This window comes from Aristolochia californica, unplaced genomic scaffold, assembly GCF_029961685.1.
Source record: "Aristolochia californica isolate CCGP_79_NKW_82.1479 unplaced genomic scaffold, dmAriCali1.0.hap1 SCAF_10, whole genome shotgun sequence".
Taxonomy (NCBI): Eukaryota; Viridiplantae; Streptophyta; class Magnoliopsida; order Piperales; family Aristolochiaceae; genus Aristolochia; species Aristolochia californica.
In genome coordinates, this window is record NW_027181771.1 from 29,768,847 (window position 1) to 29,785,146 (window position 16,300).

Below are 16,300 nucleotides of genomic sequence, written 5' to 3' on the forward strand. Positions count from 1 at the left end.
TAGATAGCTCCATTTCACTGTTGAGAGAAGAAAGATCCATACTTTCGAGCCATTCTTTTTTTGTTTTTTCTCTCTCCTCTGGAGTTTTGAGCAATTAAAATATGAATGACGGAGGAATTTCTTTTTGTTCCTCTACATCTAAAGAGAAAATTCGGATTTCCAAAGAAAGTCTATAACCGTAAAGAAGTCTAAGTATATGAGGCATAGTGACAGTATAATTGCTTAGATAATTGCTTGGATATTTGCTTGGATAATTGCCAATTTGGCGTGCCTAACCTGAACTCTTGACTTTGAGGTACTGAACCCATGACGAATGCCACGAAATACAAGGATCTCTGGAAAAAAAGAAAAGATTGTTATCATGTTTCTTGATTTCTAGGGTCAACACATAAACACAAGAGATCTCAAGGGAATGAGAGAAAAGAAAAAATCTAATTCTTGAGAGAGAGAGGAGAGAAAGAAGAGGAAAAGAGAGAGAGGTATAAACGAATTTGAGCCTAGAGGAAGAGACATCAATGCTCTGCCCCATGCCTTGAGGCTATATTTATAGTTGTATGAAGGTATTTACAATAACTACAATGCCTTAGGACTAGATGCTTCAAAAGAAAAAAGACATAAGAGGACATACACCAACTTGCATAATTACAATTCTATGTCATTTCTATAAAAGTCCTCCTTATTTACTAGTCATGTCACCCCTACACACTTGGGTGTCTTTTAACAATCTCCCTCAAGATGATGTTTGTAACTTCACTTTGCAAATAATCTTGGTTAAGAAACTTGTGTGTTTGAAAAAAAAAAAAAATTGATTGCCTTGATTTGATTATCTTCTTCTTGTTCACATCTTGTTTATAGTCTTCATCTTGTTCTCATCTTGTCTCCCCCTACTTGGATAATTTAGCCACATAAAACTTGACTACCACAACACATGGAATTCTTCATTGGTTACCTCTTTCTTCTACTTCTTCTTCTACTTTTCCCCCTCAAGTCGGGGATCTCTTTGTTCTTTACCAAGAGACATAACTTGCACAACATAATGTTGAGAGAAGAGAAAATCACTCCTAGCAATACGACAAAGCTCCATACACTTATCAAAATAGTCATTATCTTAAATGCACTCTCCTTAATTTTAAATGCGGAAAAACAGTCCAAGTTTAGGGCCCAACAAAGAGACTATTCACTTTCTAAGGGTAGTTGAAAAAAAAACACCTCTTGGGTGAAGAATCAAAATACTTGACTCACGCTAGATGTTGGGCACGAGTTCAAGTAGTAGGTCTATAGGCATTGCTCTGAAGTGATTTTAACAAAAAAAAATTAAAGAAAGTACTTTGAGGAATTAAGGGTGTGAATAAACAGATAGCGGCTCTCATACTTAAAAAAGAATGAGGCGCACAATGTAGCTCTCCATACTTCCAAGTAAGAATGAGGGACTTCTAGACCAATAGATGAATAAAAAGTGACCAGGTTTTACTCAAGAGAAAGATAAAAGAATTTCCTCTATAAACATATGATAAAAGAAACTTAAAAAAAAAAACCAAGAAGAAAATTTTGAGATGGAATATAACAATGAAAACTTTCTAAAAATAGACTTTTGAAATAAGACAATTATTTTTTCACACAACTTGGCCAATTTACAAAGAAAATATTCAAGAGATAATTTTTGGAATGAGAGAGGTTTTAGGACACTAAGATTTAGAATGAACAAATAAGACTTTTGAATCCAAAAATTTCAGACTTTGTAAAAAAAGGGAAACTAAACTCATAAAGGGAAAGACTTCTCTTAAGGAAAATAATGTAATGTGAGATCAAAAAAACAAAATCAAGAAAGGAAAGATACTCAAGTTGGTAAAATCTTGATGAGATTTTGAAAACAAATAGCAAACTCAACTAACATTAGCAACTCAAAAAGTGAAACAAAGAGTTATGCTTAAATTCGGATCTTCGCATGCAATAGGATACTAGCATGACCTTTGATTCTTCCAATGTGGATATCTCTCTCTAGAAAGATCAGATTGAAAAATAATTTATTGGGATAAAAAGTAGTCTCACATAACTTTCTTTTGAGTTGTAATTTTTAATATAAATCCTCAGTAATGTTGGTATAAACCATTTAGGAAATTGAGGTTTTTTGTTGATACATGAGACTTTTCTATTGTTTGACCTGTGTTGCTTTAGATATCAATTTCTCTTTCTAGAAAAATTTGATTTCAACGATTCTTTTTGAGTTGGAAACTAGAGTTAGGAAAAACGATAAACTCATTTTTTTTCTTCCTCCCGATTCTTCTCCTTTTCCATCTCAGATCTTTGCCTACTTTGATATCATGTTGATTTCTATGGTCAACATCGAATGGATCTCAAGGAAAGGAGAGAAGAGAAGAACTTTAGCTTTTGGGAGAGAAGAGAGATGAAACCCAAGGAGAGAAAGAAGAGGTAGAGAGAGAGAGAGTTTACAAGGATGAATTTGAGCCTAGAGGACATACACTAGCTTGCATAATTATAATTCAACGTCATCTTTATTTACTAGCCATGTCACCCCTACACACATGCATATCTTTTACAACATATATCAAACACCTCAGTTGCACCTACTTTTGAATGTTCTCTAACATCTCCTTCCTAGTTGTATAATTGTGATGTAGATCACAATCAGAATCCAAAGAAATACAACAACTAGATTACTAATACTTAATGGGAGGAAGATCTACTTAGCCGAAAATCGTCGACAACTTCGACCCTTTAAATAGACAATTGGCAAAGATCATAAAGTCGACAGTGTGTCCTAGCACTGCAAAGATAAAAAAAATCCTACATTGAAGGACATGAGAGCTAGCATGAGGATGTAGGTCAGGGCAACACGAGCCATGTGCATGGCAGTGTGTGAGGTCGACCGCGACGTTTGGGGATCCATGTTTGACGAACCGAAAGTAAGAAAGCCATTCGGCAACAAGGAAGAGGAGGAAGACGAGGTAGAGGGCAAGGAGATAGATGCCAAGCCTATCGTAACCGGACCAGTCAGAGAAGAGGATCTCGGTGCAATTGCAGAGGCGATAGGGCACGTTCAACGGTCCGTGCCATATGTTCGGCTACAAACATGGAGGGTCGAAATGTGTGAGAGTGATTAGGAGTGTGAGTCTCACTTGGGAGCCACACTTTGACAAGTCGTTTTTCATATCTTGAAAGGGTCTTGATGGAAATGCTACAAAATGCAAGAACGTAGCTGCTACAAAAAGTAGCTTCTTCAATATAAAGCAGAAATGCTAATTATGGTACTATATTCTATCAGAGTAGATATTATATATTCGTGTTGAAGAGTGTTTGATTGGTTTTGCTACAAACGAAGAGCATAATAGCAGAGAAGATGGCCTCTAGTCGTTAGTGGTCGTCTTTCTGTCCATAAGGACCAAAACATGAAAACTCATCCGTATGAATGAATCATGAAGTTTACAACCAGCCCTGCCTTTTTTATACGAAACTGGGGTACTATTTTCCCTTTTCAAATTGATGTGGTCCATCTTATTTGTAAAAATTAAGAATTTAGGAATGAAACATGGAAAAAAAATTATGAAAACAGAAGGTTAAATGTCATTATCTTCCCCCTAATGTGTCTCTTATTGACTCTAAGATTATACGATACATAAAATTATTAAAATACCCCTGACTCTCTCTTATATAAGTACTTACATTGACACTTTCCCTGATCTATACATATTGAATAATCACGCTTGTTACATAAATAAAATAAAATCCTTTTTAATTAAATTTTGCATAAAAATATCATCAAGTTATTAAAAAAACCTCTCATATGTAAGTCTTCCTACTCAATACTACATCACTTTGAAAAAGTTTGTTCTCTCATGAAACACTAGATACAAAATAGCAACCAGATTATTAAACCTATATGCATTGACACCAAAACATAAAATCCAAATTCTTCAACTAAAGACTTTACCCACATAAGTTGTATAAGTCATAACTCAATATAGCTCTTTGGATTGAACTTGCATAATCTGCATAGGAAAAATCTTTAATCTCAATATTTCCATGAGACTTAAACTATAGACTTTTTTTCCTAGTGATTATTTTAAATATTGCAAGATTCTATAAACAACATCACAATGGACAATTCAAAAAGATACAATTAATTGACTTACCACACTAACTACAAAGGACATACCAAGCTAAGATATAATTGCATACAACAACTTGTCCAATAACTTAGAATATTGTGTCTTATCTCATAAAATTGGACTCTCTAAATACTATAAGTCAAGACCACTATCCATAGGAATTTTTACAAGTTTTGCCTTTAACAACCTAGTTTTCTGTAAAAGAAAAGTCACATACTTCCTCTAAGTCCACAATACCTACATATCACTACTAGTCAAAATAATGTCATCCACATATACTAACAAAATAATAAAACCAGTTTACTGCTTCAACACAAACATGACAAAAAATAATCACAATGGCTTTAAGACTATTTGAAACCATAAATAGCTTTATGAATCCTACAAACCTTATGCTTCTCCCCATGACCAACATAAATGGGTGAGTGCTCCATATAGACCTCTTCTAGTAAATCATTATACAAAAACACTATTTTCACGTCAAGTTAGAACAAAGGCCAGTGTTGGTTCACAACTATAAAAACTAAAAATATGTACTAAATTAAGGCGACAACCAGAGAAAAAATTTCAACATAATTCATACCATAAGTCTGAGTATACTCCTTGGCTATTTGTTGAGCTTTATAACGATTAGTAGAACTATCACAGTTGTATTTCACCCTATACACCTAATGACAACTAACTGCCATACCACCAATAGACAAATCACATAAGTTCCAAGTATCCAAGAATGTAAGGCTTCCATCTATCGGCCCATGTGGCCTCTCAAGAAGGGGGTGAATTGAGAATTATAATTATAAAATTCTTAGGGCGTGTAATATAAAATCATGCAAGCATGTAAATCAAAATATAGAAAACTCACACATCCCAAACACCAAATTTTTTTGTTATCGATGTTTCCCTATTTATATTAAACATCCAAAAACCCATGTTTGGGAAATTCCACTAATGAAATTCTATTAGCTGGAATTTACATCAAAGAGATTTCGGCTCTCTTTAAGCCACGTAGCTCAAATGCACAATATTTAAGATAATCTCCCAAAGAGATTGGCTAGATTCTAACTTTAAGCTAGACACTTTCTATCTAGATTTAATCAAGATTTAGATGAACCTATCACAAATATATATATATATATATATATATATATATATATACAAAAATAAAGGTAAAACTTACACCCTTTATCAATTGGAGAGAAACCTTCTCCTTTAAGAGATCCAAGACTCCAACCTTTGTAGCACAAAGAGAGATGTTGGAGCTTGTCTAATGCATATGTAATGGAGAAGATATGAGAAAAGAGAGGATTTTCTAGAGTTTGACTCACTCTTTCCCAAAAATGCATTTTAGGAAGATTTGCAAAGGATAGAGAATAATTGTTTGTAGATATACCAATAAAGGCTCTTCACTTCTCAATAGGAGCTTTAGTAGTGTATTTACTAGTTCCCCAAGCCAAACTAGTCATGTTTTGTTCGTTTGCAAAAAATTGAATTTACATCGATCGATTAGTGTAAAGTGTTTGATCCATCAATCAAGAATATCGACTATTTGCTTGTCAAAATGTGAATTATCGATCGATGGTATGATCGATCAATATCTTCCTGTTGGGTCTGAAATTTTAAGTTGATCGTTTAATGTTCATGGTACGATCGATCAACCAGAATTCCCTCAAGCATGCATTGCAAGTATGATCGATCGTGCTTTGTCTCTGATTGGCAAAGTTTTGTATAATTGATCAGTCTCAGTGGTTGATCGATCAATCAACAAAAATTTACTTTGCCTGGATAATATTGATCGATCTATCCAAATGGGTTGATCAATCATGCTTTGTAGCATATATTGGCCATGTTCTAGATGATCAATCAATCGGTCTTGGTTGATCAATCATGTTTTATATTTTTTATCTATGCACTTCTGATAGATCGATCATTGGCAGATGATGATCGATCATTTTGGTTCTAATTCATCTTATAAACTCTTAAAGCATGGGAATGAATGATCCTAAGTGATTCTAACATGTATGGAATGTGTTTATGTATTTGTGAAAACATGTTTCAAATGCAAAATGTGTCCTAAAGCACCAAGTTTGTATTGTACCTCAAATTTTGGAAAGAATGGACAACTCTCTTTATATGGACTTAGTTTTTGACATTTCTCAGTGATTCCTAAAACTCTAGTATTCAATTTATCTTCATCTTATAAGGGTGCTTAGTCAAGAGTTCTTGACTTTCCATGAAGTTTGAGGTCTTTGAGAAGTTTGTATCGATTCAATACTTTAGACCTTAAAAATTGATGTCCCTTGAAAGAAAAGTATCTGAAATACTAGATTTACAATTGTCAGTTCTATTAGGTTTTGTTATCATCAAAATAAAAAAAAGGAGTCAACACACGGTCAACACCATCTTATCACCCAATGCACGCTTCCATTGTCAACATAACAATGCCTCTTGCACAAACAAAGGATTAGACACAATATACAAAAATGAAGTAAACACATAAAATGAAGGAAACAAATGAAAAAAAGTAATATATTCAAACATAGGATACCAATTACTAGGCCTTGAGTAAAGCACCTTGGGGAAGAAAACAAAAAGATGAAGATCAGAAAATACATAGGCCAAACTTATCAGGTCCACAACCAAAGGAACATACACTAGAACAGGCAAAAAGAGAGTAATTTAGGCACCAATAAATCAGCATCGCAATCTTCTTGCAAATCATCAGTTGCAAACTCCCCTTACGAGAAACAATGTACACATTTATAGGAATAAACAAAGATAAGCACAACTATCACAACCAAAAGTCACACTAGAAGAAGAACCTAAATATGAAATATGCTTAAAAAATGTGGCATCATTAGAAACAAAATATCTTTGAGAACAAGGATCATAATAACAATATCCCTTTTTAGTACAAGAATACCCTAAAAACATAAAATTAACCACACTAAAGAATAGTTTATCCACAAGAATACCAAACTGAACTAAACGAATATAACAAAAAAATATATAATGGTAATGCGCTAAACAAAAATGAGGTTGAAGAACGTTTGGTAAAACTTGGCCATGTAAAATAGATGAAGAACCTAGTTGATCAAGTGACGATAATAGTTTTACCCCAAAAGGACTTAGGAACATGCATATGAAAGAGCAATAAACAAGCAACATCAAGTAAATGTTTCCGAACAACCCCATTCTATTGTGGACACACACAATGTTTGATAAATAACACCACGTAAAGAATAATAATGAGCAAACTAAGAATTCAAATATTCAGATATATTATCCATAAGTAAAATCTAAATAGAAACAATAAAATACGTTTTTATTTCGTGATGAATATAAAAAGCACATCAAAGACCTTTGTCTAGATATTTAACAAATACACCTAACAAAACATAACTGAAATAATCAAGAAATGTCATAAAGTACTGACATCCAGAAATACTAAGAATCTAACATGGACCTCATACATTAGAGTAAAATAAATAAAATGGACAAGAACTCTTACAGTCAACTCTAACAAAATAGTAAGAATGGTAATGTTTCCTCAACTAAAAAATATCATATTTAAACATCTAACTAGACAAAATGGCAGGACAAAGTTGGTGAACCTTCTCTACAGATGGATGGCTAAGTTAAAGATATCAATCATAAGCATAGGAAGAACTAGAAGAGCGACCGGATGATCACACAAACATACATCAAGGTAGCAAAGTCCATCCCTCTCATAATCATTACCAATAATTTTCTTCAATAGCGTATTCAAAAAATACAATAAGAAGGAAAAAATGGGATAAAATAAATTCAACTAAGACATAAGTTTACTGATATACAATAAATTCACAAGAAAGTTAAGAACATAATAAACAGATGACAATGAAAAAGAAGGAGACACGTGAACAACACCTTCACCATCGACTTGGGACTGAGATCCATCAACAAGAACAACTAATACAATTGATGAAGAATTAACCAAAAGAAGAGAAGACGGATTCATTACTTATCATATAGGCTAAGACCCATGAATCTAGGACCCAACTAGGGCTAGGAATAACATGAAGGACAATAATATCTGAATGGAAAAAAGACGTTTGTGTACTTGAGGATGTGCTTGGCTATGATGAAGGACAACTGCCTCTATTTTTTAATAAGTCTCGATAATTCATCAATGGAGTTAATCTTTTCAGGAGAATTGAGAGACCATGGGGCTCCATTTTGTTAGTCCAAGCCTACTTACCAACACACTCCTAACACTGGGAAAAATTTAACAAATCTTACCACAAGTGTGGTACATCTTATCATGATTATCTCTACATCTACCTCTACCTCCATCTCTTCATCTACCATCACCTCCACCTCTAAGCACCATTTCCTCTTCCTCAAGGAGCATCCTGTCGGCCTACTATACTTGAGGAAGAATATAAAACAATGTTATCCTAAGAAGGATCCAAAGGGATGTGAGTGTCAATATGTGTAACTGTACTCTTGACTCAAATAACTCATGTAGGCACCAGTGAATGTATATTTTCACTAGATAATATTTGAGCATGAACACTCATATTTTGGGATCTAGTCATATAAAAACATGCTACAACAAGCTTTGTCATTTGTTTTTTCAACTGAAATGTGCATGTAGTATGAGGATGCTAAACTAGAAACTCCTACAAAAACTATTCAATTTACCAAAATAACAATTTGGAGTGGATATCATGGCTCAAGGACAGATTAATTTCATGAGAGTATGTCGTCTTCAATACATCCCTAATCTTCTTAATAGTAACATAATAAATGACATGATTCTGAATTGTGGAATCTATACTATTAATAAACCAGATCATGACTATGCCATTATCCTTCTTCCACACTTTGAAAGCATTGGAAGGTGGATTATTTGTGGTTTAAAGAAAATGTGCATTACTCATGATCAGACTAAATAATTTTTACTATTCAATTTTGGTGGTAGTGATTTGAACATAAGTTTGGTTATCCTCCCCTCCTTGCTGACCATTAGACACAACCTCTAGAGAGCTAGAAGAATCTGCCATCATAAAAAAAATACACTAATCACATAACCATTGATCGATCAATGAAATACACTAAAAACACTACACATTAACTTTTGTCTAATGGATCACACAATAAAAATCACTCAGTGGATGATCGATCAATGCTTTCCAACTGATCAATCAAATCTTCTCAAATGATTGATTATTCACAAAACACCATAACTTTGATTTTTTTTAAACCACTAAAAACTTCCATATCTTCCGTATTGAATTTGGACACCTCCTATCTGGTAAAAAATGCTCACTTCAAAGCACAACCCATTCACACACCGTTCCCAAAATCCAAAAAAAATGAAAGCAAAGAATTAAAAAACATAAACTAGACTAACTCACCTAGGCCAACCAAACAACAACTTTTGAAAAACAAACACCAATCCCTATACAGAATTCTTTTAGAAAAATAGCAAAACTTGTCTAAAATATTGTTTCCACGTCAAACTTGCTCTAATACCATGTAAAATTAAGGATTTAAGAATTGAATAGTAGAAAAGGAATTATGAAAAGAGAAAGCTAACTACCTTCTCTCCTTAAAAGATAGAAAATACCCTAATATTTCTTAATAACTAGATTATTGATATACAAATTTACCAAAATACCCTTTCCTCTATTATATAACTACGTACATTACTAGTTATGTCATTCATGCAGGTCACAATTAGTTTAGAATTAAGTTGCCAAGACCAAAAATGGATTTGGGAAAGGAGTGGACCAAAAGAAAGTGAGAGAGAGAGAGAGACAGAGACAGAGAGCGAGAGAGAGATTTTCTCTGGTCCTTAATGATCAGTACAAGGAATAATTATTTGAGATAGCTTAACTTTGTGGGTCATGGCTTTAAATCTTCTCTAGAAAACATTTTTTCACCATCTCTTCGAAAGAAATTGATTGAAGTGGATTGAATTGACCAATTCGACTCAAGTTCAGACCGCATCAACTAGCCACATATTCATGTTTTAAGCCAAAAAACCATCTTTGGATGTGAGAACCAAAAAAAGGTTTTGGTTCCTATTCAATTGGGCTGAACCCATTGGTCCGGTCTAGTTCTGACATCCGCTAATAATTGATTTTCATTTGGGTTGAGTATGGTCTCAAAAAACCCAATCTTGGAAATTTGATAAAAATACAAAAATAAATATGAAGATTTTTGGTTCGCTCGAATCTAAGATGTTATCATTTAAAAAATAATAATAATTTAAAACTACTAGGTCTGATTGAGCTTTCTTTCGATAGTGAGTGAACTCAGCTGGGTCAGATGGGAATTTGGACAGGGCCGGTCGTGTCATAGGCAAGAACTCAGCTCTTCTGTTCACCCCGAGTCTGATCATTGGACTGACAAGTCCATATCCCAATCAGATTTTCATATATCTCAATCGGTCCCCGAATTAGAAAACCTGGCTCAACATTTTGACGGTTTAATACTTGTAATTAATTATTTCTTTCCACCTGTTTTAATGCAAAATGGGCAAGAGATAAGACGAGTGCTAGGTCTCTCCACTGTACAATTTGTAGATGCTACTTCTGAGGAACACTTCTTCAGTACAATAACAAGAATAACAACAAATCAGAAAAGCATATATTGAAAGCAAATGTCATTACATTGTCTCAACCAACAAATGAAAAAGAAATATTTATAGACACATTTGCAGGGCCAGGCGAGCTAACCTCCAAGGCATCCTTTCTCAGTATTGCACATACCCATAAAGAATTAAAGATTTGTTTCAGACTGATAAACCTGACTTGTTTTCTGCAGCATAAACTGATGAGGACGAAGTAACTCTCCAAGTCATCTTTGTAGGTCATGAAAATGGCACCAGCGTGTTTGAAATTCCATCAACATAAAACCGCCTTGTAGGATAGTCATCTAGCTTCATTATCCATGTTTAAGAATACTGTAATGACTGGAGCACTTCTTCCTCGTTGATTGGGGAGATTTCAATAACTGAGCACACATGTCATATGTCCACCGAGATGCGATTTGTAACCTGTTTGCTGAATCTTTTTAAGCTCTGATTCAACTTGGTGAAGAGAATGTGCAATGCTTAGATCTCCAGGTATCTCCTGCCTCAACACCTTATAATCTGCCAGAGACTCCTCCCAGAGCTTGAGCTGATCCAGGAAAGCAAGTTCAAAATTTCAAATGCTAAATGTAGATAGCCGCAAATATGACATAAAGTTTTATATATATAAATTTCACACCATGTAAATTGCAAGTTCATGTTAAGAATTGGTTTTGGGAATTCCTTATTGTCCATCTTTAACACTCAAATCCCCCCAAAAATAAGAACAAAAAATGTGGTAATCAATTTGAGTTAAAAATAAGCTCAATGCAAACAAAGATAATTGTTTATTTTTAAAAGATCTATAACAGACTTTATGTGCATTACAACCTCCAGAAGTTAGTAAAGAAGAATGAGAACATACTCTGGCATATGAGTACGCCCGTCGTAGATGAGCCTTTGTATAGCCTGGCCGATTATTTAAGGCAGCTGTACAATCTTCAACAGCCTCTGCCCACTGCCCAAGCTTGGACCTGCAGGCTGCCCGATTGCAAAGCAAGACACTATTTGAAGGAGCGCTCTCCAGTCCTTGCCCATATGCTTCACATGCATCTATATATTTTCCAGCCTTATAAAGCTCATTCCCAGTTTTTCTTGCATTAGCGAGGGTCCACATTTTCTTTAGCCACATCAAAGACTCGGGTCCAGAGTCCAAGTTAACTGCCTGTTCTGCAGCTTTGACTCCATCATCGAACCTGAATGAAAAGAGTAAAAATCCAGATACAAGGTTATAAAACTCTCTCTCTTTCTCTGGATGGACAGCCAATCTTAGTTTCACCAACTTTTTTCTCCGAAAAATATTTCCCTATTTACAAAAGTGCCACTTCATTATATTTACACCAGTGCTATTACCTCCATTTTATCATAAAAAAAAAAAAAAAAATCTTACATACATTTCAAACATGAATGCATGAAACAAGAAAAAGATGTATAGTAAGAAGAAATTAAGACATTCAAGTTAAACTCAAGGGTAAAACTGGGTCTGCCTAACTTAGATGAACTTAGGTCATATATGTATACCTATACATATTCACTCCATGTATGACACAAGTAGATCGAACAAGTATAGTCTACTCTGAAATTCTTACAAATGAATTCTTCCTGATTTCCTTAATAAGAGGAGGAAAAAAAAGACAAGTAAAGAACTGCAAAAACATTTATTCCAGAAAAAAACACACAGAGGCACCAGTCATAAGTTTTACTCAGAAAGAGATCTGTCACATACCTTGCTAAGCTCTACCAAATAATAGTTCAAGTTGGAAAAAGAACGGACAGCAATCAAAATTTTCTTGTAAATAGATCATGTGTTTACCTTCCTAAGTACATGTAGACCTGTGCTTGAATGACCAGTAAGGATGCATCCCTCATGCAGATCCTTTTTGAGTTGGTTTGTCCTAATTCTCTCGCTGCTACCAATAAAACTTCAAGTGCTTCATTTGCCTTGTGGAGCTTGAGTAGAGCTTCTGCCTTACAAGCCAGGACCTGCCCAAGAGTGCATATAAGAAAAAAAGCTTATTTGTCAACGAAATTTTAAACTATATCATGTCATTTACAATTACCTGTTCAGAAGCATTTGCTCCAGCATGAATTGCCAAATTACTCTCAATTAGAACCCCCTGCCAATCCTGAATCTTCCTTGCCTTTCTCATATTTGATAGGTGTGATTCAAGATCCAGAAGTTTATCCATGGGCTCTGAATCAGGCTTCTGTCCACACAATAAGAAGTGATATTTTGCATCTTCCACACGTCCCAACCTATCAAATTACGAGTCGTCATGATGGATAGCAAAGCCTTTCTTATAATTGTGTGTGCATGTACATCCTTAGATGGAACTCATGTGAAATGGACCTATTTTATCCTGTATAGGACCTCCACATGGGATAAAACTTCACTAAATGATAAGTGATGATAATCCCTCAAATGTCAGGGGTAGAACTTGTCCTGGAAAGCAAACTAACAGATGTGCCTACTGTGCAAGTCAATTGCTGGAAAAAGTTACGGCTCTCATTCAAGGGCAGAAGCTGATGGCATGAGACATTGTAATCTCTAAGAGCATAATATTGCACAACAGTAAAAAATAAAAAAAATAAAAAACCCATGCAAACTGAGCAAAACAAATCAAGTAGGAAGCAACAAAATCTAAAAAGTGGTTTTCAAACATACCTAGTATACAAGCAGCCAAGTCTGTAGTGGGCTCTAGAGTAAAAAGGATCACATTGGATGGCCTCTAGACACTTTCCCACAGCCTCAGGATATCGGCCAAGTCCCACCAAAGCAGCAGCCTTATTGTTGTGGCATGGAGCATTTCGAGGGCTCAATGTAATTGCCTGATCATAAAGGGAAATAGCCCCTAAGAAGTTACCTCTCTTGTATTCTTCATTCCCTGCACTTTTTAGTTCTTCAACATTTTTATATTTCACACTCACTTTAGGACTTTGCCAAATATCAGCATTAGCTGAACTTTTTATAACGTTGCCATGACCATAATTACCTCCTCCTAAGCCCAACACCTGCGCATTTGATTGAACTCTAAACTCTTTGCAATTCTGCGAGTCCTCTGTACATGTAACAACAGGATTCTCTCTGCAAGCATGTTTTCTTTTTGAAGTACCTCTATATATGTTTCCAAATGAAAGAACGTTTGCGCCTTGGCATCCAGCTTCTTTACTCAAAGTCATAGATTTCGAATTCTCTTCCTGTTTCCAAAGAACAGAATTGGGACTTCCACTGTTGGAACAGGATCTATTTGACGGGCTTGAATGGGAAATCAAATTATCCTTCTCTCTAGATTTCTCAACTTTTTGACAGCTTGTAACCGTTCCAGTATTTGGCAGAATATTTTTATTGAGAAAGTGGCTGCTTCTACCCATCCTGATATTCTCCAATGAAGCCAAACTCACAAAACTCTTGCCACCACGCTTGTACTCTAACTTCCATGAGTTATGAGTTTCATCACTTTTCTTGCAAGAGATAAATGGGGCCCTTTCATCTCTTATAACTTGAACTGAACTTTTACAAGGGGTTCCAGTTGCATTTGCAGTTTCACAACTTGCATTCTTCTGCCTACTGCAAAATGAGTAGTTTCCTTCACAATCTTTACAGACCGAATCTGCATTAGAAGACCTCAAATTTCTCCCGCCAGATAAGGAGACCTTAGAGCTGACAACGTTTCTATTTATATCAAATCCCATCCCAGACAGACCAAAAAGATCAAAGAGAAGAAAATCCAGAAATAAATATCATTATTTCTCCAACTCCATGATGTAGGAGAAAGTGGAAGAAAAATCCAAGACAATGCCCAACACTGAATTCTAGAGCTTCCACAGTTTCTTGTTACTGACTACGAGAAAATGCAGAAAAACCCAGCGATTGAGAATTAACAGATACTAACCTGAGGACCTAAAAGCCCTGAAAACATGCAAATGAAGAGGGGACTTTTTCTTGTGTCACTTCTTTTGATCAGCTGAGTGGAGTAACTGGAACTGGTAAATGAAAGATTAAGAAGTATGTCCTCCACTAAAGAGTCAGAGGTCAAGTCCACTTATAAACGTGGAAGCATCTGAATTCTGTTTGAATGTATAGATATATAATATATAAAGGAGACAGACCTAGAACATGAAATAGGACATAAGCAACGGAGGGGAGGACCTGCATTTTGATTTAACAAATGTAGCAATATATATACACAATTTTCCATGGCAGAGGATTCCGATCACCAATAATGAGAATAGCAACAGCAACTCAAATAATGAGATTTGAAGCTACTCTTAAGAAAAGTAGGAATTTGGAGGGAAAGCTAAAAAACCACCCAAGCTGGCCATGTGGGTTGCTTGGCATTCTTCTTGTCGTCCATCTCTGATGCAGCAAACCCATGATAGCCAACGCTCCTTCACCCCCAGCCAGGACCTTAAAGCCGAGCCCACAACGAAAAGGACCGAGAGCGTTCAGGGATTTGAGGAAGGTTGGGCGGATCACGTTCTAGTGTTTCCTGTTCGTTCTGCACTATGGATGTCCTTCTTGTTTTTGAAGAGAAAATAAGTGGGTTTTGGCTGGCAACTTAATTGGGACTGGTCCCGTCGAATAAACTGCCATTGCTGCTTGGTAACCACCATTGCTTGGCCAACACAGCTAACTGCAAGTAGGGGTGAGTGTTCTGGTTTACTGGTTTCGTTAATGGAATCTCCAAATTGTTACAAAAAGTTTTTTTTTTTTTTTTTTTTATTTTATCCTGAGAACAGCATCTGCTTGTGGGATGGACTAGAGAGTTCCCGTACTCTCGACGAGGATAAGGCCAATAAATCAGGGACGACAGTTGAGGGGCTTCCTTCGGAGCATTGAAAAATTTGTGGTTGAAAGGGTCCCAGTAGGAAGAGCATGAGTTGTATCTGGAGGGACCACGAATGCATGATTGCAGAAAAAGCATCCTCTGTAAGCTGTTTGATCATGCCAGCTGCTGGAGATGGCGCTTTCCTTCTTCATGATTCTGACTAAATGAACACAAGACATTGGAGCGGTACCAACTGACATGGTTAAGTCCTTTGATGGGGTGGAGGATTAGGAAATTTGAAGCTCAGAAAGGAGGAAAAGCCTTCCATTGAATTTAGCGGCAACTTAGCTAAGCGAAGGTTGGCATTCGAGGAAGAGACCCATGTGCTGATACACAACAGCTTCGAGAAAAAGTCCATGGATGAATTAGTGATGGCGATGGTTGACATAAATGAGCGAGCACGAGTCCACATGCGCTGTTTCCTTGCCTTGTTGCTGGCATCCTAACATGTCAAGGCTTCATGTTGAGGAAGGATTACACATAATGCAAGCCATCACGTAGTAGTAAGCAAGAAAAGGGACAATGAACCTCGTTTGTTTTCTACTCTTAAATCTGCTCCAATATGCTCAGCTATGGACAAAGCTGTTCTTACCGGCAAAGAGGGGCATTCAGGTTAGTGCAATAAACACATGTTAGCGTCCATATGTGGCGCTTTGTACTACTGAAATAAGCATCACATGGCTGGCTCTAAATGATTCCCATCACAAGATTTATCGTCACAAAAT

At 35.7% G+C, this 16,300-nt stretch overlaps 1 protein-coding gene across 1 annotated transcript; it reads right to left on the reverse strand.

Moving 5' to 3' along the window:
- Positions 1–10,741: 10,741 nt before the first annotated feature.
- On the reverse strand, positions 10,742–15,400 carry LOC137942371 (TPR repeat-containing thioredoxin TTL4-like). The gene is made up of 5 exons (XM_068787994.1): positions 13,412–15,400; positions 12,807–13,002; positions 12,560–12,729; positions 11,612–11,942; positions 10,742–11,296 (listed from the first exon to the last, which is right to left on the reverse strand). Exons 1-5 carry the CDS (start codon positions 14,437–14,439, stop codon positions 11,123–11,125), a joined length of 1,899 nt encoding a protein of 632 aa, XP_068644095.1. The 5' UTR covers positions 14,440–15,400; the 3' UTR covers positions 10,742–11,122.
- Between the last annotated feature and the right edge of the window lie 900 nt (positions 15,401–16,300).